This window comes from Sarcophilus harrisii, chromosome 4 (genome assembly GCF_902635505.1).
Source record: "Sarcophilus harrisii chromosome 4, mSarHar1.11, whole genome shotgun sequence".
Lineage (NCBI taxonomy): Eukaryota > Metazoa > Chordata > Mammalia > Dasyuromorphia > Dasyuridae > Sarcophilus > Sarcophilus harrisii.
The window spans coordinates 378,311,365-378,338,836 of NC_045429.1; the positions used below are offsets into that span (position 1 = coordinate 378,311,365).

At 33.9% G+C, this 27,472-nt stretch overlaps 1 protein-coding gene across 3 annotated transcripts in view; it reads right to left on the reverse strand.

Moving 5' to 3' along the window:
• The window catches only part of RGS7 (regulator of G protein signaling 7), a 648,000-nt gene that overhangs the window by 219,875 nt on the left and 400,653 nt on the right, over positions 1-27,472 (reverse strand). For all 3 annotated transcript variants that reach the window (XM_003767790.2, XM_031966955.1, XM_031966954.1), the window contains exon 4: positions 22,667-22,717. In XM_003767790.2, the coding sequence (XP_003767838.1) occupies positions 22,667-22,717 (51 nt within the window). The remainder of the gene's footprint in view (positions 1-22,666; positions 22,718-27,472) is intronic.

Sequence of the window (27,472 nt, forward strand, 5' to 3'; positions counted from 1 at the left end):
TAAGCCTTTGGTAAATCTGATTAGAAAAAGGAAAGAGGAAAATTAAATTGTTAGTCGTAAAAATGAAAAGGGAGAACTTTCCACCAACGAACAGGAAATTAGAGCAATAATAAGGAGTTACTTTGCCCACCTTTATGACAATAAATTTGATAACCTAAGTGAAAGAGATAACTACTTTCAAAAATATAGGCTTCCTACATTAACAGAGAAGGAAGAAAATTGCTTTAAAAGTCCCATTTCATAAAAAGAAATAGAACAAGCTATTAATCAACTTCCTAAGAAAAAATCCCCAGTACAAGATGGATTTACATGTGAATTCTACCAAACATTTAAAGAACAATTAATTCCAATGCTATATAAACTATTTGAAAAAATAGGGAATGAAGGAGTCCTACAAAATTCCTTTTAAGACACAGACATGGTACTGATACCTAAATCAGGTAGTTTGAAAACAGAGAAAGAAAATTATAGACCAATCTCTCTAATGAATATTGATGCTAAAATCTTACATAAAATATTAGCAAAAAGACTACAGAAAATTATCCCCAGGCTAATACATCATGACCAAGTAGGATTTATACTAGGAATGCAGGGATGGTTCACTATTAGGAAAATTATTAGTATAATTGACCATATCAATAACCAAATTAACAAAAAACATATGATCATCTCAATAGATGCAGAAAAAGCATTTGATAAAATCCAACATCCATTCCTAATAAAAACACTTGAGAATACAGGAATAAATGGACTTTTCCTTAAAATATTCAGTAGTATCTATTTGAAACCATTATTAAGCATCATATGTAATGGGAATAAACAGAAACTATTTCCAATAAGATCAGGAGTGAAACAAGGTTGGCCACTATCATCATTATTATTCAATATTGTATTATAAATGCTAGCCTCAGCAATAAGAGTTGAGAAAGAGATTAAAGGAATTAGAGTAGGTCATGAGGAAACCAAATTATCACTCTTTGCTGATGATATGATGGTATACTTAGACAACCCCAGAGATTCTACTAAAAAGCTATTAGAAATAATCCACACCTTTAGCAAAGTTGCCGGATACAAAATAAACCCACATAAGTCATCAGCATTTTTATATATCACTAACAAAGTACAACAGTTAGAGTTACAAAGAGAAATTCCATTTAAAGTAACTGCCAATAGTATAAAATATTTGGGAATCTATCTGCCAAGGGAAAATCAGGAACTACATGAGTAAAACTACAAAACACTTTCCCCACACAAATAAAGTCAGATCTAACCAATTGGAAAAATATTAAGTGCTCTTGGATAAGGCAGCAAATGTAATAAATATGACGATACTTGCTAAACTAATTTATTTATTTAGTGCTATACTAATCAGACTCCCAAAAAACTATTTTAACGACCTAGAAAAAATAACAACAAAGTTTATATGGAAAAACAAAAGGTCAAGAATTTCAAGGGAATGTGGTCTAGCTGTACTAGATCTAAAATTATATTATAAAGTTGTGGTTAACAAAACGATTTGGTATTGGCTAAGAAATAGACTAGTTGATCAGTGGAATAGGTTAGGTTCAAAGGAAAAAATAGACAATAACTTTAATAATCTAGTGTTTGACAAACCCAAAGACCCCAGCTTTTGGGATAATAATTGACTGACAAAAACTGCTTGGAAAAATGGAAATTAGTATGGCAGAAACTAGGCATTGATCCACATTTAATACCATACTACAAGATAAGGTCAAAATGGGTTCATGATCTAGGCATAAAGAATGAGCTTATAAATAAATTAGAAGATCATAGGATAGTTTACCTCTCAGACCTGTGGAGGAGGAAGTAATTTATGACCAAAGAAGAATTAGACATCATTATTGATCAAAAAATAGAAAATTTTGATTATATCAAATTGAAAAGTTTTTGTACAAACAAAACAAATGCAGACAAGATTAGAAGGGAAGTAAGAAACTGGAAAAAAACATTTTTACAGTCAAAGGTTCTGATAAAGACCTCATTTCCAAAATATATAGAGAATTGCCTCTAATGTATAAGAAATCAAGCCATTCTCCAATTCATGAGTGGTCAAAGGATATGGACAATTCTCAGATGAAGAAATTGAAACTATTTCTAGCCATATAGAAAGCTGATCGGAGTCATTATTAATTGGTGAAATGAAAATTAAGAGAACTCTGAGATACCACTACATACCTATCAGATTGGCTAGACTGACAGGGAAAGATAATGCTGAATGTTGGAGGGGATGTGGGAAAACTGGGACATTGATACATTATTGGTGGAATTGTGAATACATCCAGCCATTCTGGAGAGAGATTTGGAACTATGCTCAAAAAGCTATCAAACTGTGCATACTCTTTTGATCCAGCAGTGTTACTCCTGGGCTTATATCCCAAAGAGATATTAAAGAAGGGAAAGGGACCTGTATGTGCAAGAATATTTGTGGCGGCCCTTTTTGTATTGGCCAGAAACTGGAAACTGAGTGGATGCTCATCAATTGGAGAATGGCTGAATAAATTGTGGTATATGAATGTTATTGAATATTATTGTTCGGTAAGAAATGACCAGCAGGATGATTTCAGAAAGGCCTGGAGAGACTTACATGAACTGATCCTGAGTGAAATGAGCAGGACCCAGAGATCATTATATACTTCAACTACAATATTATATGATGATCAGTTCTGATGGAAGTGGCTATCTTTGGCAATGAGAAGATCCAATTCAGTGCCAATAGTGCAGTAATGAATAGAACCAGCTACACCCAGTGAAAGAACTCTGGGAAATGAGTGTGAACCACTACATAGAATTCTCAATCCCTCTATTTTTGTCTGCCTGAATTTTTGATTTCCTTTGCAGGTTAATTGTACATTATTTCATTTTTAAAAATTTTTATTTAATAGCCTTTTATTTACAGGTTATATGCATGGGTAACTTTACAGCATTAACAATTGCCAAACCTCTTGTTCCAATTTTTCACCTCTTACCCCCCCACCCCCTCCCCTAGATAGCAGGATGACCAGTAGATGTTAAATACATTAAAATATATATTAGATACACAGTAAGTATACATGACCAAAACGTTATTTTGCTGAATTGTACATTATTTCAAAGTTCAATTCTTCTTGTGCAGCAAAATAACTGTATGGATATATGTACGTGTATTGTATTTAACATATACTTTAACATATTTAACATGTATTGGTCTACCTGCCTTCTGTGGGAAGGAGTAGGGGAAAGGAGGGGGAAAATTGGAACAAAAGGTTTTGCAAATGTCAATGCTGAAAAATTACCCATGCATATATCTTGTAAATAAAAAGCTATGAATAAATAAATAAATAGTTTGATCAAAACAAAACAAAACAAAAAGTTATTATGTATGCGACCCCAGCCACATCACTTGTTCTCTATTTGCCTCATTTTCTATATCAGTAAAATAGGAATAATAAGAGCAGCTAAGTGTTGCAATGGATAACACACTGACCCTGAAGTCAGAATAACCTGAATGCAAAGCTATTGTCAGACATTTAACATTTTCTCCCTATTTGACTCAGAGCAAGTCACTTAATCCCAATTGCCTTGAAAAAACAATAAATATAATAATAGCACCTACCTTAATTAGTTGTTTTGAAGATCAAATGAGAAAGTTATTGTAAAGTACTTAGCCCAATTCCTGGCACAATATAAAAATGTTATATAAATGTTCATTATTTTGTTGTTATTATTCCCTTTTATTCAGCAACAATCCTGTTATTATTGAACCCTAAAAAAGTTATTGATAGTGATATAGAGGTAGTGGATCCATAGGAATGAAATTTAAACATGAGCTCAACTTCTCAGGATCTCCATTTCTATGGTCTAACTACAGTGCTTGTGCAAGATACATAATTAATGATATACCTCATGGAATAGCTGGCAAATTTCATGTCTTAATCTATATGCAATCTCTCTTTTTTCTGCATAGACTGTTAAAGTGATCTCCTCTGAGTGATAATAGATTTCATTAAGAATGCCTGTGATTTTTATGATTTGATTCCATCAAGAAAGTATTATTCACAAAAAGAAAGATGTGGAGGACATTAGTAAAGTTAATGAATAATTTCTTCCATTTAAGCTGCACACAAGAGATGATCAATAACAGAAACATATAGCTTTTTCAAGTGTATATTTTCCTGTTTTAGGATTTATGTGACATTAAAAGTCAGAAAACCACTAAGCAGTTATTATTATGTTTTTTTTTGTTAAGAAATCTTCTATTATCTAAACATGAACAACGACTGCATCTTGCCCCATAACCAAAAAGATAATAGTAATGAAACAATTTACCAACAAATATTTATTCAGTAATTACAATAAATCCAACACTTTGTTAGAAACTTTTAGAGATGAAGAAGATTCATAAAGCATGATTGATGACTATGCAGGTTGCCATTTAGCTGGAGAGGCAAAACTGATATTCCTTTCTTCTCCCCACACAACAATAACAAGAAAGGAAATAATAGACTACAGTGTGTGCATATGTACGTATGTATATATAGATACAGATATAAATATAGATATTTTTATTCACATTATAACATATATGCATATATGTGACTATATTATTTATATAAATATAAATATACACATAATATATATACATCTATATATGTGGGTATACACAAATGTCTCTATGACTTGTATGACCTTAGAAAGTCTTCTAATCTTCCTCATCTTTAGGTAAAATGAGGAATTTGGACTAGAATCAACTAGGTAGCATTTTGGATAGAACTTTGAACTGGGAATTAGGAAATCTTAATTCAAATCCTGTCTCAGATACTTATTATTTATATGAATTTGGACAAAGCACTTAATATCTCAAAGTAAAATATATATATGTGCTTTTACCTTAACAAAATAGAAGTTCCTTATGGAGCACAGAATGTTTTATCTTGGTTTTTGTGCTTTCAGTACATAGCACAGAGCTTTCTATGTAGTGGGTACTTAAAAATGCCTTCTAGTGGGTGCAGTGGATAGAGAACTGAGTTCAAATTTGCTCTCAGACACTTGATACTAGATATGTGATCCTGGGCAAGTCCCTTAAACCCAACTGCCTCAAAAATGCCTTCAGAATCCAAACTCATTACAAAATGGAAAACAATTATTTTAAGTCCCAACAAAAATCCACGAGACCAGAGATTAGGTCACTGAGTGAATGGAGCACAGGGTCTGGGATCAAGAACATCTTAGTTGGGGGGCGGAGCCAAGATGGCGGAGAAGACACACGCGTCTTTCTAAGCTCTTCTCTTACCCTCTTTTATCAAATTTATATACCTCAAAATAGTCTTGACTCAACTTTAAAAATAAGAAGAGAACAAACCCACCCCGCAAGAAAATCCCATCCGCCAAAAAGGTTGGTTCCCCTTTGGGGGACGCAGATGGGAGAAAAAGGTTCCGAGGAGAGTTCAAACCCAGGGTGAAGGCACAGATTCAGAAAGCGAGCCCCAACCCGAGAAGGGGCTTTTCCTTGGGGAGGGATCCCACGGAGGACTCCCAGCCCGGAGCCTAATTCCGAGGGGGAGCTGGCTTGGGGCCAGAGTTTTCCAGGGCCGAGCATCTGGGAACTGGGGAGGGGCTGTTGCCTTCGGTCTGATTCAGCTAAACCAAGTCCCACAAGAGGCTGCCTCGTGACATCACCACTTGCCCTAGCCCAGGGCAAAAACCACCAGCCCTACTCAGTTTGATAGCTGGCCAGGCTAATCCTGTTAAGGAAAACTCCCCCAAACCCAACCCTGAGGGCCAGAAATCGGTTTACATCTTCCTGCTCTGCAGAGGAAGTGGTAACCCCTTGCCAGGAGACCACCCAAAGGCTTTAAAAACAAAAAAAGAAAGAACACCCACAGCTTATGGAAAAAGAGCAGGTCACAAACCTGAAGAGACCCCTCAAACAGCAAAATGACAGACTGTCCTCCACAAATGTTCAAGAAGAGACCAAAAAGTCCAAAAGAGAGTTAGAAGAAAAAAAGGAAAAGGAAGCCTTAAAAGAAAAAAAACTTCCTGAAAAGAATTGAAAAAGTTAAAAACCCCAGGAAGGCAAATTGGTGAATTGGAAAATAAAAAAATCACAGGAAAGTAAGAATTGTGAATAAAAATAAAGAATTACCAGAAAGTGGACTGGTTGAAAGAAAAAATTACAAAAAATTATGAAATGGAAAAAACCAAGACCAAAAAATAATTCAAAACCAATTGGACATATACAGAAAGAAGAAAAAGCAATGAAGAAAATAATTTTAAAATTGAACTGAACAAATTGAAACTAAGACATTGAGACAGCAAGAATCAGTCAAGCAAAACCAAAAAAAACAAACTGGAAAAACCATGAATTATCTACCTAAAATGCAGACTTGGAAAATGATTAAGGATAATCTGAGGAATTTGGATTTCCAAAACTAGATGAAAAAAAGAGCCTAGATATTTTTAAAGAAATCACAAAGAGAACGCCCAGATGTAATAGAATCAGAAGAAATAGGATTGAAAGAATTCATCGAACACCTTGAAAGAAAACCTTAAAACCCAAGGAATATTGGGCAAAATTTCAGAACTACGATTAAGGAAAAAATTTTAAAGCAGCCAAAACCATTTAAATAGAGGTGCCACAAAAGGATCAAGATCTTTGCCTTTACTTAAAGGAAAGAAGGGCCTGGAATATGATATCGAAAGGCACAAGAACTTGGGATGCAGCCAAGAATAAACTACCCAGCTAAGTGAATTTTCCCGGAAAAGATGGAGTTTAATGAAACAAATGAATTCCATTTGTTTTGAAAAAACCAGAACTAAACAAAAATTTGATCTCCAAGAAGAACCAAGAGATGCAGAAAAGGTAAAAAACTTTTGAGAATTGTATTTTGTGGATATACAAAAAAAATAATGTAAATTTGGATAGATGATATAACATAAAAAAGGGAAGAGATATGGAAAAGGGAACAGAATAAGGTAAAATAAAAAGGGAAACCACATCCCACAAAGAGGCTAAGGAAACTTATCAATCGAGGGAATTTAGAGAGGGGAGGAACAGGTGAATTTCTCATCAGAGTTGGCTAAAGAAAAAAATAATTAATTTGTTTTAGAGAAAATTCCTCGCCTATTAAAAAAGGGGGAGGAAAAGGAAAAGAAAAAGAGTAATAAGGGAAGGAAGGGGGAAAGGACCAAAGGGGGGGGAGGGATTATAAAGAGGAAAGACGATACAAGAGGGGGTAATAAGGGGGAAAGAGGGTTGGGGGAGGGGAAAAATTTGGGGTTTTGGAAAGGGAAAAAGGAATTTTGAAATTAATGGGATTAAAAAGAGGGGGTGGACTGGATAAATGAACTAAAAAAACACAAAAGGGGAAAAAGGAAAGGAAAAGGGAAAAAATTTTGGGGAAGGTTTGGGGAGCCACCAAGATCCGGACAAAAAGAGATAAGGAAGGAAACTAATCCCAAAGGGAATAAACAACGAAGCAATATCAATTAAACAATATGCACCAATAGGACCCAGCTTCCAAAGGAGAAGAAGAGGTTGAAGAAGAAATAGACAACAAAACTGTAATAGTAGGAGATCCAACCTTGCACCTCAGAATTAGAAACCAAACCAAAACAAATAAGAAAAAGAAATTAAAAAAAAATAATATTAGAAAATTAGGTATGTTGGATCTTTGAGAAAAATTGAATGGAGATAGAAGAGAAAACGTTCTTCAGAGTTCGAACCTATTCAAAAATTGACCAATATTAGGCATAAAAAAAACTGAACAATTAATAAAACTAAAGTTTTCTATGAAAAGCCAATAAAATAGATAAGTTTAGTAAATCTGATTAGAAAAAAAGGGAGGAAAATGAAAAAGTCTTAAAATGAAAAGGAGAACTTTCCACCAATGAAGAGGAAATTAGAGAAAAAAAGGATTATTTTTGCCTAACTTTATGCCAAAAATTTGATAACCAAAATGGATGACTACCTCCAAAATAAACTCAACTAAAGAGGAAGAAGTAAATTGTTTTGAATAGTCCCATTTCAGAAAAGAAATAGGCAGGAATTAAAAACCCCTAAGAAAAATCCCAACCAGGATTTAATGTGAATTTACCAAAAAAGAACAATTTCCAATGCTATAAAATTATTTGAAAATAGGGAATGAAGGAGTCCTCCAAATTCCTCTATGACAAACATGGTACTGATATAAACCAGGGTTAAAACAAGAAAGAAAAAAGACCAACTTAAGAAATTAAAAAAATTAAGATACAGCAAAAAGACACAGAAAATCATCTCCAAGATAATACACCATGATCAAGAGGATTTTACCAGGAATGCAGGGTTTAATATTAGGAAAACATCAAATAATTGGCCATGTCAAAACCAAATTAAAAAACCTATGATCATCTCAAAGATGCAGAAAAAGTTTGATAAATCCAACATCCATTCCTATTAAAAACACTTGAGAGATAGGAATAAATAATTTTCCTTAAAAATAATGCAGCACTATTTAAAAACCATCAGTAAGCATCATTGTAATGGAGACAAACCAACCATTCAATAAGATCTGAGGAAACAAGGTTGCCCATATCACCGTTACTATTTTATTGTATTAGAAACGTTAGCTATAAATAAGAGCGAGAAAGAGATTAAAGGAATAAGAATAGGCAATGAGGAAGCCAAATTATCATCTTTTTTGGGATGACATGATGGTTATTGAGAACCCCGAGATTCTTAAAAAAGATTAGAAATAATCCCAACTTTGGTTGTTAAAAATAAAACCCCATAAGTCATCAGATTCTTTATATCAATAAAATCCCAAAATGAGTTACAAAAGAAATCCATTTAAAGAACTACTGGTAATATAAAAATTTAGGAATCATCTGCCAAGGGAAAATAGAAACTTTTGAAAAAAACAAATTTTCACAAAAATTAAGTTGATCTAACCAATTGAAAAATTAAATGCCTTGGATAGGGCGAGAAATATAATAAAGATGAAATATTACCAAACTAATCATTTATTTAGCCATACCCAGACTAAAAACTATTTTAATGACCAGAAAAATAACAAAAAGTTATATGGAAAACAAAGGTCAAGAATTTCAAGGGAATTAATAAAAAAAAATCAAATGATGGTGGCTTAGCTGTACCAATCAAAACTATACTATAGAGCAGCAGTTACCAAAACTATTTGGTTGGCTAGGAAAGATTAGGATCAGGGAATAGATTATTAAGGGATAAACAGTCAACAAATATAGAACCTAGTTCCTTTGAAAACCCAAAAGATCCGCTTTTGGGATAAGAACTTACTGTTTGATAAAATTGCTGGGAAAATTGGAAACAATATGGAGAAACTAGGCATTGATCCATACTTAACCCGCAACCCGATAAGGTCAAAATGGGGTTCATGACCTAGGCAAAAGAATGAAAATTAATAAAAGAGGAACATAGGATAGTTTACCTCTCGACTCCAAAGGGGAAGGTCTTAGACCAAAAGAACAGAGATCATTACTGATCCAAAATAGAAAATTTGATTATACCAAACTGAAAGTTTTGTACAAAAAAACTAATGCAAAAGATTAGGGAAGAATAAATGGGAAAATATTTTTACAGTCAAAGGTTCTTGATAAAGGCCTCATTTCCAAAAATATAGAGAATTAACTCAATTTATAAAAATCAAGCCATTCTCCAAAAAAATGGCTGATAGAACAGACAATTTCAGATGAAGAAATTGAAACTATTTTAGTCAATGAAAAGATGCCCAAGTCATTAAATCGAGAAATGCAAATTAAGACAACTCGATAACCACACCTGTCAGATTTTAAATGAAGGAAAAAATAATTTGATTGTTGAGGGGATGGGAAAACTGGGAATTGATTCATTGTTGGTGAAAAACAATCCAACCATTTTGGGAGTAGTTTGAACTATGCTCAAAAAGTTATCAAACGTATACCCTTTGATCCAGAAAGTGTTCATGGGATTATATCCCGAGAATAAAGGGGAAAGGACCTTTGTGCAATAAGTTTTGGGCAGCCCTTTGTGTGGTTAGAAACTGAAACCGAATGATGTCCATCAGTTGGAGAATGGTGAATAAATTTGGTATATGAAAATTATGGAATATTACTTTTGTAAAAATGACCAAAGGATGATTTCAGAAAGGGCCTGGAGAGACTTAAAAGAACTGATGCTGAGTGAAATGAGCAGGACCAGGAGATCATTATACTTCAACAACAATACTAGATGATGACCAGTCCGATGGATCAGGCCATCCCCCAGCAACGAGAAACCAAATTTTCTAATGGAGCAGTAATGAACTGAACTATATACCCAGAAAAAGAACTCTGGGAGATGACAAAAACCATTACATTGAATTCCCAGTCCCTATATTTTGCACACCCATCTTTGATTTCCTTCCCAAGTAATTGTACAAAATTCAGAGTCTGACTTTTTAAGCAAAAATAATGTTTTGGGTATTTATTGTGTATCGTTATATTTTAAATATTTAACATCTATTCATCCCCATTTAGGGAGGGGTGGGGGGGGTGAGGTAAAATTGGAACAAGAGGTTTTAATTTTAATGCTGTAAAGTTACCCATGTATATATCCTGTAAATTAAAGGCTATTAAATAAAAAAAAAAAAAAAAAAAAAAAAAAAAAAAGAACATCTTAGTTCAAATCTGGTCACAAATACTCATTAGTTATGTGACACTAATCTCTGATTTCAGTGGAGAAGGAAATGTCAAATCACTATACTACCTTTGGCAAAAAAACTCCATAAAGTGGTGTCATGAAAAACTAGACACCACTGAAATGACTGAATAATAACAAGTAAAACCCAGCTTTATTAGAAAGCTTTCCTCAATCTGTCTTACTTCTAGAGCTTTTATTTTAATTTCTTTCCTATTTATCTTGTATATGGCTTATTTGTCAGTTGCTTACTTATTGTTTCCATCATTAAATTATAAGCTTCTTGATCCCTGTGACTGGTTTTAGATTCGTTTTGCCTTTTTTTTTTTTTTTTTTTGGTATATTTAACACTTACCACAATGTCTAGCATTTAATAGATGTTTAAGACATATTATTGATTTCCTGCATATATATCTTATCAATCTTCTTCTATTCTGTTTTAATGCCCAAAGGTCAATTGTTATGTACTTTTTATGTCATATTCATTATATATCAATGAGTACTTACTAATAATGTAGTGTCTTTGGAGAGAAATTTTATGTTAAAAAAATAAAAGGATAAATATTCTCTATTATAAAGCCTACTCCAAGTCACAAATGCTAATATATTAAGCTATCAAAACTATCATTATTGAAAAATGTAACCTTTATGCTAGATATGGGTAGATTTTTACCTATCTATTGATGAAGATTTATAACTTTATTAGAAGCATTAAGCAATGAATCTAGCACCAGTGCAAACCCATCTCTCAAGCATAATATAGCTAATGATTTCCTATTTGTGAATTATATGCAATAATTAATTCTTACTCAGTTATTACATGTGTGACTACCTTTTCCTCTTCTTTATATTTAATATTCCTAAAGTTTGCCAAAATAACACATCCTTCCTTGAATCCATTTTCTCCTTTGAGCTATAAAGTGCTGTAAACATCATTAGTGTCACAATTTCCAATGACTGTGGCCAATCTTTATATGGCACTTGAATAATCTCTTTGGTTCTAGAGTGTTATGGATGTGGAAAAGCCCTATTATGTCTAACGCTGAAATGTGTACTTGGTGAGATTGCAGCTTCCCTTTCCAAATATTAACTTCCTCTTTTCAACAGTAACAATGTAACACTGGCACAAGTAGTTGCCTAGCCTTTACTTAATTGTTCCAATTTTTTTGTCAGAAATGGGCATTTTAGCATTCTCCCCAATATACTAGCCAGTTTCCACAAAACATGAAGAAATATAGGAATAGAGATGAAAATGAAATCCAACTTGTGCAGAAAATGTAAAACCACATTAGACAATCATAACAGCATTGATTTTGAGCACAAAGGGACCTTAGAAGTCATCTAATTCAACCTCCTCTGCCACTTTTTGTCAGTAAGAAACTGAGGCCCAGAAGTAGGATCTGAACCCACATCTTTTGATTCCAAATGCTGTATTCTTTCTATCACACCACATAACTCTCCACCTTAATATGAAGAAGAATAAACATGTGCAGACTCACAATATCATATCACAATACCACTTTAAGGTGATAGAGGCAGAGGAGACATATAACAGGGAAAGAAAGGGAGAGATAGTTCAAATTTTGTTTAGGGATTGGATAATGAAGTTCTTTTGTTGTTTTCTTTTAAATTTTTAAGTGTAACTGTTCATTTCTTTATTAGGATGTTATAGACAATTGCTGTTATTGCAGTTATTTTTCTACTATATTCTGATTTCTCAACATCTTCCTTAAATGTATATACTAGCCTTATTCTAAATTAGAAGTATTAATGAATGAATCATTTATTGTTTCCCATGCACAAAACACTATGCTAAAGACTGGGGATACACATAGAACAGATGGTCCCTATTCTCAAGGAGCTCATATTCTATTGAAAGAAAAACACATATGGAGGATTTCAGCTGCAAGTCAAAAGAAAAGACCCATTGTCTATAGGCCATAGATGTTAATTCTTCTTTGTTACTGTATCTACACTGATAAAATTATATCATTTTCTGATGTTGAAACATTTAACAATGCCAAGGACTTGGGTGATGAGAACTTTCTTTTCTAGGTATTAAGTAGCTGTGACTATAGCACCTATAAGAGAAATTTGCAGGCTGCATCCTTATAGCAGTTGCTCCTCAGGATAATGACTGACAGGGTTGCAGGGGTCCTCAAACTATGGCTGTGGGTCAGATGTGGCAGCTGAGGACGATTATCCCCCTCACCCAGGGTTATGAAGTTTCTTTATTTAAAGGCCCACAAAACAAAGTTTTTGTTTTTATTATAGTCCAGCCCTCCAACAGTGAACTGGCCCCCTATTTAAAAAGTTTGAGGACCCCTGGTTAGAGTCTTGAGTTGTTTTCACTGGACTTTGAATAGAAATGGTGATCAAGATAGAAGTGGTAGTTTGACTTATCTGGCACATAATCCCTCTGTCCTTCTCTCTGGGATACTTTGCTGCTTCAACTGGGCTGGTTTGCTTGCCTTTCAGTCTCAGATTGTTAGCATTTTTGTTGTTTAGCTGGCCTCTTCTCCATAGAAATTCCCTTTTATGGAAGCAGTGGAGGATGATGGCTACAAGGACTAGTCTAGTAGAAGATCTGGCAGCATACTATGGATTGCTATTCCCAATGTCCTTGGGTTCAGGGTCCTAGGCTAGCATCATCAGGATCTAAGAGTAAATGGTGATCAAAGAGGGGTGGTGCTTTGATGTGCCTGGCACATGCTACCTGTTGCCAGCCTCACTACTTCTTCTATGAATACATTGATTATCCAAAAGCATCCATTAAATATATATCATATAGGCATCATGATAGACATACTCATATATATATATATATATATATATATATATATTCCAACTTTATAGATGAAGAAACTGTGCAAGAGGCAAAATGACTCATCTCAAAACATGCAACTAGTAAATATCTGAACCAGAATTTGAACTCAGGTTTTTCTGCTCTAGAAACAAGCATTCTAAACAACATGCTATCTAGGTAGTTATATTGCGACCCTATTGCTCGCAAAGAGTGTTATAAGCATATCTTCTTTATGGATAAACCAGGTATACATTTATCAGAATTTTGCACTCTTATATTATTGTCAAAATAATGGGGAAGAAAGAGAGAAAGAGGGGGAATAAGATAAGCACATCAAACAAAATCTCATTTTTTTCTTTCCTTTTTTATATGTACACTAATTTTAGTTATAGTTCCATGTTAGTCATAATGTGAAAGAAAAATCAGAACAAAAGGGAAAAGTCATGAGAAAGTAAAAGTAAACAAATAAACAACAACAAAAAAGAGTGAAAATAGTATGCTTTGATCTGCATTCAGTCTCCATAATTCTCACTCTGTATGTAGATAGTATTCTCTGTCCCAAGTCTATTGGAATTGTCTTGGAACGCTATATTGCTATTACTGTGTACAATGTTTCCTGATTCTGCTCACCTCATTTAAGCATCAGTTCATAGAAACTTTTCCAAGCTTTTCTGAAATCAGCCTGCTCATCATTTCTTATAGAACAATAATATTCCATTACATACATATACCATAACTTATTTAGCCAGGTGATTGGTTGAATTGCCCCCTTGGAAATTCACTGTCACTCTTCTTGTAAAAGGAAAACCAGGTTTCCATCTTCCAAACCTCTATTTTCTGATGGCTGAAGACTGAACAAAGAAGCTTTTGAAAACACTCACACTATCATACATGCTATTACTTCTAAAACTGGATGTTGAATGACAAAGACAATCAAAACATTCCAATAAAATATCTAGTTGTTTTGAACTGAACTACCTACCTAAGAGTATGCCAGAGAGCTTTCATCGTTATTTTTCCCATTTTCCCCCAATCATTAGTTTTATTCTCAATCAATACTGCTAAGAGTAGTGAAGATGAAGTAGGTAGGTACCTATATTTCTAATATAGAGTTGATACTGATTGTAATTATAAAGCTATTCATTGAGCCAAAAGAGCATTTTCTTGCATAAAGATTCAGCTTAATAAAGTGAGAAGCACACAAGTTTTAGAGCATTCATTAAATGTTGGCCCTAAAGTGACATTAATCCATCTAGTACAAACAGTCAGCTCTATAGCTGGGGAAACTGAAGTCCAAGTTGGTTAAAGGGATTTGTCCAGGGTCCAAGTTAAGAAGCATTATGTAAGTAAAGGAATTTGAACTCAGTTCTTCTGACTCCCAAACCAGTGCTTTCGTCCTTGATCAGATCATCTCCCATTCCTTCCAGAAAATTGTCTCCACCATCATCCTCACTCTTTCTCAGATCTTCAGTCTTTCTTAATCCAATGGTTTTTACCCTGATACCAAGAAACACAATCATCTCTCTCCCATTCTTTTTTTTTTAATAGCCTTTTATTTACAGGATATATGCATGGGTAACTTTACAGCATTAACAATTGCCAAACCTCTTGTTCCAATTTTTCACCTCTTACCCCCACCCCCTCCCCTAGATGGCAGGATGACCAGTAGATGTTAAATATATTAAAATATAAATTAGATACACAATAAGTATACATGACCAAAACATTATTTTGCTGTACAAAAAGAATCAGACTCTGAAATATTGTACAATTAGCTTGTGAAGGAAATCAAAAATGCAGGTGTGCATAAATATAGGGATTGGGAATTCAATGTAATGGTTTTTAGTCATCTCCCAGAGTTCTTTTTCTGGGCATAGCTGGTTCAGTTCATTACTGCTCCATTGGAAATGATTTGGTTGATCTCGTTGCTGAGGATGGCCTGGTCCATCAGAACTGGTCATCATATAGTATTGTTGTTGAAGTATATAATGATCTCCTGGTCCTGCTCATTTCACTCAGCATCAGTTCGTGTAAGTCTCTCCAGGCCTTTCTGAAATTATCCTGTTGGTCATTTCTTACAGAACAGTAATATTCCAAAATATTCATATACCACAATTTATTCAACCACTCTCCAACTGATGGACATCCATTCAGTTTCCAGTTTTTAGCCACTACAAAAAGGGCTGCCACAAACATTCGTGCACATACAGGTCCCTTTCCCTTCTTATAATCTCTTTGGGATATAATCCCAGTAGTAACACTGCTGGATCAAAGGGTATGAACAGTTCCACACCTCCCCCCCAGGGTGTGACAACCTATGTTGTAATTAAAGCAGAGTCATACCAAGTGGCAAAGAGACATCTACACACAAGAGCAGTTGTTTATGTGGTCCTACATATGCAGTTTATAGTTAGCACATGTGCAGTATACTATAGTTATATAAGGGTATTAGGGTATATAAGGCTGAGAGAATTTGGAATAAACCACTCCATGTTTGACCATTCATGTGAGTCCCACTTATTCACTCCTCTCTTAAGATCAAGGACTCAGGCTGATACTGAGATCCTATAGCGAGCAAGTCTGGACATTGCACTACTTTTGGGGGAAATCTCCATCTTTCTGCTCACTCAGCTTCATCTTAGTTTCATCCTCAACTTCTATGATTTACTACACATATCCAGTCAACTGTCAAATCTTGTTTCTACCAGGAGAACTTCTCTATTATAACCTGCTTCTCTCTCCTCACAGAGCTACCTCTCTAATTCATGATCTTTTCATCTCTCACTTGAACTGCTGCAAAATGGTTTGTTTGTCTCATTTCCTCAATCCAATTGATCCTCCATGTAGCTGCCGAAGTAAATTTCCTAAAACATATGTCTGACCATGAAAACCCTTGCTCAGCTTACCACACAGTCAATGCCAGTGGCTAATACCTTTAAATTTAAATATAAGTATATTGGTATATTTGTTGTTCTTTGCACAAGATGCTTCACATCCTCTTTTTCATGTATATCCTAAACTCTTTAGCACCTTTTAGAATTTCTGGCTTACTTGAAAATTCAATTCAAACAACGTTATTCCCTCACTTACTATGATTGTTTTTTATAATTACAGGTAAAGCTAGTTTTCAACATGTACTTTTATAAGATTTCAATTTCCATTTTTTTTCTCTTTCCCTCGCTTCCCTCCCTATCTATCCCCAATACAACAAACAACCTAATATAAGTTATACAAGGTGCATTCATATTAAGCATGTTTCCACATTACTCATATTGGAAAACAAGAATCAGAACGAAAGGGAAAAACCATGAGAAAGGAAAAAAAGCAAAAAAACAAAATATTCTTTGACTTGCATTCAGACTGGATGGTTCTTTCTCTGGGTGTGGCTGAAATTTTACATCATGAGTCTTTTTGGAATTGTCAGATCATTATATTGCTGAGAACTAAGTTTATCAAGGTGGATTATTACACACTATTGCTGTTTGTTACTATGTATAATATGCTCCTGATTTTGCTCACTTTACTAGCATCAGTTCATGTAAGTCTAAATTATTCCTTCTCATTATTTCATATAGTACAATAGTATTCCTTTATATTCATATACCACAATTTGTCAAACAATGCTTTCTATAGGCCACCTCTTCCATTCACCTCAAATCTCAATCCTAATTACCCTCTAAGATAGAGGCTCTTTAACTGGATCCACAGATTCTAAGGATCCTAACAACAATTTTAAGGTAAAGTCTGTGAAATTGGATAGACAAAAATACCAGTTTTTATAAATAGATAGATATAGCTATAAATAGATATATTAATACAGATATAGTAAATATATGTAGAGAGAGACAGAGAGAGAGACAGAGACACAGAGAAATGTATATTTTCTCCTTTTACACTGTATCTTAAACAATTAGTGCAGTTTCTGGGCTGGAGAATCTAAAAAATGTCTTTGGACTGCTTCTATTCTATAAGAACTTTGAATGCAAATCTCCACTGACATTTATTAGCACATCATCTTTGTCACAAAGCAAGTCACCATTTTGAGCCTTCATTATCTTATCTATAAAATATAGCAATTGAATTAAATAATTACTAAAATATTATAAATTATCATAAATGACATAATCCTAAATATATTATATCATATTATATTAAGTATATTGCAAATTATTAAAATACATTATTATAAATACTAGCTATAATGTTAATTTTTTAAATGAGTATCAATATTTATGCTTCTTACATAATAAGGTTACCACAATTCATCAATTTATCAATATGCATTTATTGAGTACCTATTATCTGCCAAGCACTTGCCCGAGTGAATAAGGTACAAATATAAAAATGAAAAGAATCTTTGTATACATGGAATCCAACAACATAACATATTTTTCTGTGTATACAAGACACACAAGCAAATAGAATAAATGCACTTTGTAAATCTTCAAACAATAAAAAGATTTGAACTTTTACTGAGAATATTATGCCCCACTCTCTTACAGATATATACTTATTTTTTTTCCTTCTCCTTGTAAGATATTTGGAAAAAGCCGAAAAAGGAGGAATTAAAAGGATAAGGGGAATTTCAACATGTCAGTTCTTCAGGTGCTGAAAGCTGTCATAGCATCTGTTGTCAACTTTAGGAAAAATGGTTGAATAGTTGCATATATATCATTAGATGCAGGAGAATTAGACAAGGTTGCTAAATGGATTTAAGACCAATTGTGTTTAAACGATGTCATTCAATAATCAACAATCTCCTCCCTCCCCTTAAAAACCATGAGTTTTCAGAAACACAGGATGGAAGCAAGGTAAAGAGGAAAAGGCTTTATGTTTTTTCACTTGTGTGACTTAAAAGAATCATTTAAATTATTTTCTTATCTAAAAATAATGATAATAATAAATCCTTAGGCTAGAGTTGCAAAGTTGAAAATGGTTAAAAATCATCCCTTATTAAAACTGTTTCCATTCTATCATTTGCCAATAATAATAATGATAACATTGTAACTTGGGATCTTTGAAAGATTGGAAGAATCATCAGAGGTGCCTCTGGCAACCAGGCAATAGTAGAGACCACAAGAGTTTGGCAGTGGTAAAAGCCTAGCCCACTAAGGAACTATCTCATCTGAGCAAGAAAGTGACTTTTAGTCTAGAGTTAATTTTCTACCTCATTCATTCTGACTTCTGGCATATGCCAGGAAGGAGAAATATATAGGAAAGGGGTAGGAGGGAATCTTTCATTTTCATGGAGAGTTGCCTGATACTCTAAGAAGTTAAGTGAATTTACAATCACATAACAATGATATGTTTAGGAAGGACCTGAACCCAAGACTCCAAGCTCAGTTCTCTACTATATGCAAATAGGGGACACAGCAAGCAGAAAGAGGTTCCATACTTAGATCCAACTTACAATAGAGATTCAATAGAACTATTTTAGTTCATGTTATAAATGGATGAAAACTGAATCAAGGAATTATAAGTAAATGTTGAGAAGTGAAATCTATTTATGAGCCCTTTACCCATTTTGCAAATATGGAAAACAAGGATTACGTATTAACTTACTTCCTCTGTCACCTTATTAAGTCATTTAAATCCTATGGTATGTTTCCTCATCTGCAAAATGAGAAAGTTATTTCAAGTAATCTTTTCTCCCTAAATCTTTTACCCTGAATCTTTACAGTATGTATATATATATATATATATATATATATATATATGTATATAATATATACATATATATATATAATGCCTTAGAATCTATATTTCCTATGATGACTTCCTTATTCCTACTGAACTGTATTCTCCCCTTGTGTAACAATTCTAATACAGTGCAAGCTCCTTGAGAACTGGCATAATTGTTGCTACCTTTTTTGTCTTGTTTTATGTTTAGAATATCCAGAACCTGGAAAAGTATCTAGTGATACGATTTACTGAACAAATATTGTCTTTTCCCTGAACATTTATGGGGACTGAATAAGTTGTGATGCAGTAATACATCTCCCAAATTATACTACTGCCTGAGCCCTTTGGATTCATTTTGAGATCCAAACCTTTCCTTTCCTCCCACTACCAGTTTTGTGGCAAGCCTGCCTTCCTTATTATCAAACCTTAAGTTCCTTGAGACCAAGGCTATCTCTGATCATTAGGTTGTAACCCTTCTAGTCAAATACATGGGTTATGTACAACAAGGGCACTTAATAAATCATTGGCTGAAAAATATAGTTCCTTTTAAGATGTGTCACCATGCCAAGCATTCACTCATTAATCCTCCTAGTAACTCTGAAGACCAGGGAGGGGAAATAATATTCCTAGGTGAGAGAGAGTGAGAATGCTAAAGCAAAGAAATTAATTCTTTAACTAAGGTCTCCAGGGTGCTCCCTTGGTATAGCAAGAAAGGCAGAATCAAGATTGCTGGACAGGTAATAGTTGACCAGAGCCTGAAGCATTGGACTTCTCCTTTTCTCAGACCTCTGTTGCTTTTGCAGCTTTCTTCCTTTCAGAATTTCTTTGCATCCTTTTTATTATCATCTTCATTCCTGTCTCATCTTCTCTCTTCTTCCTCCTTTATCTTCTATTTTTTATATTTCTCTTCTACTCTGTTTCTCCATTTTTTCCCCTTTCTCTTCTCTCTCCCTCATCTTTCCTCCTTTCTTTTCCCTCTTCCTCTACACTTTCCCACATCTCCTCTGATCTTCACAAACTGTGTAAAATCAGACGCAAGGTCTGTAAAATAAAAATATTTTGCATTTATGCAACAATCTCCACATTTTGATAAGTGAAAGACATTATCACTCACTTTTCAGGTGAATTCTGAGAAATCATGGAATTTAGCTAGCGAAAATCAGCAATTTTCCATAGGAAGTAACAGAGTTTGGGAAGGATGAGAAATATAATTTTATACCAATCAGAAATAGAAGCAGTAGGAACAGTTCAAGGATAAATGTCTTGACTACTTTCATTTTTGTTTTTCTGTTCAGCAGCTCAGTCCAATTAGCCATGGTTAATAATCACAGTTACAGAAAGTCTTTCAGGACATATTTAGCACTACAGGAAAGTGAATTTCCCCTCCTTTACTTATCTCTCCTTCCCTGGCATCAACAGGGGGCTAAACTACAGGAGGTCAAAAGTTAGATCTGGAATAAATTTATTTTAATGATAAACTTTTTGTGAGATACCTGCCACCAACAGAAAGTAGATATATTTACTGCATTACAATGCAGTTCATTTCCAAAGGGCCTTTACTTTTGAATACCTTTGGAATGAAGAGACAAAAAAAAAAAAAAATCAAGGACTTCTGATCCAAACCAAGCTTTTTGCATGTTTATAGTAATATATATATATATATATTTCAAAATTCAAAGTCACCTCTTACAATAAGCAAATCCTATGACATTTTTCTAATTAATAAAAACATTTTTGAGTGCACATATACTTCTTACTCAAAAGGATACAGTGGGTATCAATTATGATTCGCCATTCTAGCATTCATTTAGAGATAGACATTAATAGCTTCAAAAACCTTTGAATACATCAAACTAAAATATATACAACAACAACAAAAAAAAACCCTCTTTATTTAGTGCTGACCTAGAGAATCAAATGTTTATCTGGAAATAATACATGTTTAAAGAAGCCTGAGGGATAAACAATTCTAAATCTGGGCACTTAGGTCATCTGAACAAAATAGATACAAGTCAGAACGATTAACAAATTGGACATAAGAGAAAAGATTTGTGCATTTCAATGAGAGTTTACTGTAATTTTATTTTGAACCCTCTTTTTCCTCTCCCTTCCACCCTCCCCCATTGAACAAATGCAGCATAAACATGCAAAGATGTTCAAGGTTGAAAATTACTCCAAGTCTATGTGTGCTCATACATAAAGAAACCAACACAATCTGTTTCACAATGAACATCTAGCTGGGAATGCTAAATTGAGAATAATTGCAGAAAATTCAGCCCATAAGCAAGAGTCAATGTGGTCAATTTGCCATGGAAAGTATTGACCTAATGCTTTTCCAATACCCTGTAGGCAAATGTCCCATTTCCTTCTTTTGATGAAAAAGAGAAACTTCCCTGGCTTCCAACTCCTTCCACCAAAAAAAACTGTAGAAAAATTGACCCATTTGATAATGGTATTTTTTCTCAGTTAACAGCCCATTCCTGTCTACTTCACAATTTCCTGAATTGAGAAGAAAAGAATGAATGATTTAAGCCAATTCACAACTTTATTTCCTTATATTTTTGAGGGAAGGATACATGGGTTTTTTTGTTTGTTTGTTTGTTTGTTTTTTGTAATTGAGTGATGGCAAGGATAAAATAAAATCCATAAACAAAATAATTGTCCAGATATTTTCAAGCATTCTGCCATGTGTGTTGTGATAATTCATTGATACATTTAAAAGGTCAGACTAGTATTTGTAACTAATATCATTATAGTATTCAGATTTGAATGAGTTATAGAACTGGTTTCATTGTACTTAAAAGCCATTATAACAAACAATAGCTTGAAACAAATTGGTTCCATGTTGAATATTAGATATGTTTTGTATATGAAGGAAATTTCATTGTGATTGAATTTATTATAGAGGGAGCTCAAGAATGCATGTATATATGTGACCACAAAGTACTACAACTACATATAATTTAGTGAGACCAGACTCTTTAGTTAATTAGACAATCAGGCAAGAAGCATTGATTATATACCAGGTACAGGCAAGAAGCATTGATTATCTCCTATATACTGCGTATGTACTGTGTTGAGCTCAGAAAAAACAAAGACACATAAAAGGTAGTATTTGCTGTCAAGAAGCTCACAGTATGATGGGAAAAAACAATACGCAAATAACCATCTACAAACAAATTATAAACAGGAAAAAATGTCAATAATCAACAGAGGAAAGGCATAAAGAATACTATGTGTAACATGAATCTGCACCTATAAGGCAAATATATCACTTAAGTAAGAGTATCCAGGCATTTTATCAAAGATGAGATATTAAAATGCTATTATGCTGAACATACTCTATAAAATATCAAAAATATTTTAAGATTTATTTGCATTGCCCTTAGTTAAGCATAATTATTATATTCCAGGAGAATGTTTTAGTGAGAATGACTCCAAGAAGATACATCTCAAAAAAAAGTTCCAAAATAAAGTAATGTCCATAAATAGGAAAAACAAAGTTCACTTACCTGGATCTTCTATAGTTAAGTTCTTCGTTAACCATTGCACAATGTCTGACCCTACGATAAAATGTAAATAAGTATGAACATTTGTGCTTATTTCAAGAACTCTAAACTTTCAAACAATTTATGGCTAGTGATTGTTTTTATTGTTTTGATTTGGCTTTTATAAAGACAAATCAATAGTAGTCCCATTTATAGAACTAGAAAAACAGAAAGTAGAACAGATTTGGGAACAATGATGATAAATTTAGTTTTAATTCCATTTTCTATTCTAGATCAATCCAACAAGCTTTTATTAAGTAACTATTTTGTTCAGAGCAATGTGCTAGTTTTGAGAATAATTCATTTTTAAATAAGAGAGAAAATAGATGATAATTGCAGAACTATGACTATTAAGTATGATTGTGATCTTGGGAATAGAATTCTGTTGCAGAATTAGGCTCCACTGCAACTTCTGTCAGAGCCATGGTCTGCGATCTTGGTCAAATTTCTGACTTCATTTACTCCTCTGCACAATTGAAAAACAGTAAAAATCACTGACAATATAATTCAGAGATGTCTGAAATAATTAAAATAATAGTGCTCATAAAATAATTCCAGGTGCTTTGATGAAAACAATAAGCACAACTCTACTTGGGTTCCATCCATCTCTGGTCCATGCCCAGAAACTGTCCCCATTAAAGGTTTGTGTTCTTCACTTGGTTTGTTAAATATAAAAGAGCCTTGTTAAGCACAGTAGAGAACAATTTCTAACAGCTATTTCTCTAATATTTAAAAAATGAGGTATCTAATTGCTGCCCTTAGCTGCTTCTGCAACATAAAAAAGAAATAAGAAAAGTGAATTTTAAAATCTTGAGTTTTTTTTTTAAATATAAACTTTTATCCAATTTCATATTCAAAGTCAGTGTGGCAAAGTATAAAGAATATTGCATTTGGAGTCAAAAGGTCTCTTATTTGACTTTGTAGAAGTCAGTTATCCTTTCTCATTTTCCTAATCTATAAAAAGAGATTGTTCTTGATGTCTCTAGTTCCCTTTGAATGCTATTTTCTATTAGCTGAAATCATTCTCCTTTTAAGTATTTCATTACTTGAGTCTCTTAAACAAGAGGAATCAAGAATTTGGATCCTCAGTCCCAAACTCTAATCAATTATGTGTTATTCTTTTTTTTATCTCTACTACCAGTGCTCTGCTCCTCTGGGAAAATTACTTATTCTTCCTTCTTTTCCTTCTCTTTTTTTTTCTCTTTTCCCTTCCCTTCTTCCCTTCTTTCTCTCTGTACCTCCCCTCCCTCCCCCCCCCCTCTCTCTCTCTCTCTCTCACACACACACACACACACACACACACACACATACACACACACACACACACACAAAACCAACAAAAAAAACCAAAACAAAACAAAAAACCAAAGAAGCCCTGGACTCATCTGAGAAGTTCCATTTCTTTTTCTTTCTTTCTTTCTTTCTTTTTTTATTATAGCTTTTTATTGACAGAACATATGCATGGGTGATTTTTCTACATTGACCCTTGCAATCACTTCTGTTCCAACTTTTCCCTTCCCTCCCTTTACCTCTCTCCCTAGATTGCAGACAGTCTCATATATGTTAAACATGTTAAAGTATATCTTAAATACAATATATGTGTACATATTTATAGAGTTCTCTTGTTGCACAAGAAAAATCAGACAAGCAAACCACCCTCATTTCCCAGTTTTCTTTTGCTGGGTATAGCTGGTTCTGTTCATCACTGATCAATTGGAACTGAATTGGATCCTCTCATTGCTGAAGATAGCTACTTCCGTCAGAATTAATCCTCATATAGTATTGTTATTGAAGTGTATAATGATCTTCTGGTTATGCTCATTTCACTTAGCATCAATTCATGTAAGTAAGAAGTTACATTTCAAAGAAGATAATAAATTAGGTTAGGGAATTCTTAGGAAGGAAAAAATAGTTACTCCTTTTTCTACAAAATTTTCTCAATTCCAAGATTTCCTGGGTCATCTAGGTAGTACACAGGTCTGGAGTCAGAAAGAAAATTTGACCTCATACACCTACTATGTGAACCTGAGCAAGTGACATATTTTATGTTTTCCCAATTATAAAATGCAGATAATACTAGAATCCATCATATTTGTGAAGCTATTAGCAAAGTAAATGGCATAGTAGGCATTTAATCAATGCTTGTTCACTTTTTCCCTTTTTTCTCTGGATCTTTTGAATTCCTATCCTTTTGACTGGCAGTTACATAAAATAGTGGTTTCTCTGTTGGCTTGATAGTGCCCCCTCGGAACAGATACACACAATTTTGCCTGACCCTATGATGATAGTAAGTCTCTGTAGTGAACATTTTAAAATTTTTTATTGTAGGAATTTTTGCTGCCCATGAAAATATCTTCTATTTGCAACACAATTGCAATGGAAATAACTGTAGCCTGTATCATTATTATACTTAAAGTGTGTTTCTGAAGAGGTTATTGTTGACATTAGATGTAATATAGCTGTGTCTTAATTTCAAAAGAAACTACACATTTCAAATTTGGCAATAATTTCTTAAATACTATGAAAAATTTAAAATCCCATATTGAGTTAAATCTTGAGGAGCTTTTAATAAAGCTTTCCATGTGGTTGATCAGGCTATTTTGTCTTTACAAGACTGCTCCCTTTAAAGCTGTCTCTGATTCAAATGCAATTGAGAAGATGGATTTATCCAGACCCCGAAGGAAGTTTTAATGTAACCAGCCATGAGACGTCAAAACTCCAGCTCTGTAGGAAGGGAGTGAAATCACACACAAAAGCACAATTATTATTAAGTGTGTTCAGCCGTATGCCTTCAATTACCCTGAACAGGCATCTGTACTTCCTGAGGCATGATGTTGCCTTTTAAAAAACATATCTCAAATATTTGGAGCTCTACTTTTCAAACAAATGGGTAGTGATGCCTGACCGATGTGAGCTCCAACATGCCCAAATACTCAGTCCCAACTTCTTCCTTATAATAAAAAAAGATTCATTTTAGGTTAAGGAATTCTTTAGGGGCTGTTTGTAGGCAGCCATGGAAATTATTCATGCAGATGGAAAGATCCAAACAACAGTGCCAGGATTATAAATATTTCAAGTTGTGAAACATGCTAAGAAATGGCCTCTGGAGACTTAAGGTTTTTGGGGTTTTTTTTTTAAACAACAATAAATACCAAAAGTGAAATTTTCAAAAGATTTTTATATAGAGGACAGAAACTTTTCATACTGTGTTTTTAGTTATGTCTCAAATCTTCAATTTGGTTTTAAAAGAGAATGTTTAAAATTATATGCCTCCTTAACATGATTTGGTATCAGAAATAAGTATCTAGTTATTCTATGATAACATCAATATATTTCAGGTTTTTTTCAGAGGAAAATCCAAGGTATTTAATTAGCACACCAATTCATTCATTGTCAAAGGCTTTTTGACATTTCATTCATTTTGCACTTATTATGAAAGAACAAGTTAAATATGAGGAAGGTATGTATATATTAACAGGGATTCAGTGCAAAAAAGATCTAGTGGGGTGTGTGCGTGTGTGTGTGTGTGTGTGTGTGTGTGTGTGGTGTGTGTGTGTTCTACAAGATCAAACAAGGTCAACAATGCAATGCAGCATCCAAAAAAAGTCAATGCAGTTTTATGATGGAAGTCATCTTCCTTCAATTGATAATTATTGTGAAGATTTTCTGGAGGCAGCCTTAGTCTCAGTTGAAATAAATAATTATTCCAAAATCGCAGCCAGCTGATAAAAGATCTGAACTTTTATTGTGTCCTTAGAAATCTGCTCATACACTGTTATAGGATAATACATCTGTTCTGAATTCTCTGCATACTGACCTTCACCAGCTAATTGGTCAAAAGCAACTTGTACAATAGCTCCTGTTTGCCTATTGCGTTGAGCTTGAAGCCTACATAATTCATGATACTCTGAAAGCCACAACAAATTTTGTCCAGTTCTAAGCATGTTTTCACTATGGATTTCCAATCATTCGGGGTTAAGATTTCATAAGACAAATTATCTAGCAACATCTTCACATAAGATGATGTAGCCCCATAAAGAGTACAACCCTTTTTCAAATCTTTAATTTTTTTCCAAATTAAAAGGAGTGTATTGGCTCTCTTTTTGACCTGAAGGGTCAAGCTTTTCAATCACAGGATATGCATTTATAAAATCAGATATATCTTCTCCTTTATTCCAGTCAGTTCCCAAGCTCCAAGAGCTCCCTCTATTTATGAGATCTCCCAAAGGTTAACTCCGCCTTCTGGAGGGAGAGGGATTCTAGGTTATCTCTCAGAGTGCAAAACCCTAACCCTGAACTCTCCCAAACGTGTGAACTCCATTGAGTACTTAGGTACTTATGAGCTCTCTAAAGGTATGAACACAAGCATTGTTCTATCAATTCCACTTAGTATCTTGTTTCAAGTTCTGGCCCAAAATATTTTTCTCTAAGATCAAATCAATCACAATGGCTTAACACTTTGTAAAGATTCCAACAAGTTATCTCTAGTGTTGCTGCATTTTATTTGCTAGATCTGATGTCCTGTGCTCAGTCTTCATTCTTTTTCTTCTGATAGAATGTCCTATTGTCCTAGACATTCCTCCTTAGGTTTCTACAGTACTGCTCTCTCTTGGTTCTTTTCTTTTCTCTCCTCAATCTCATTCAAATCAATATGTTCCTCCTCAATTGTATGTCTCTTCCACCCCCCTCAAAGCTATGTCAATGGTCTATTCTCTTCTCTTTTATGGATCTCATTTGCTCCTGTGGTTTTAATTATCTCTGTACAGATGA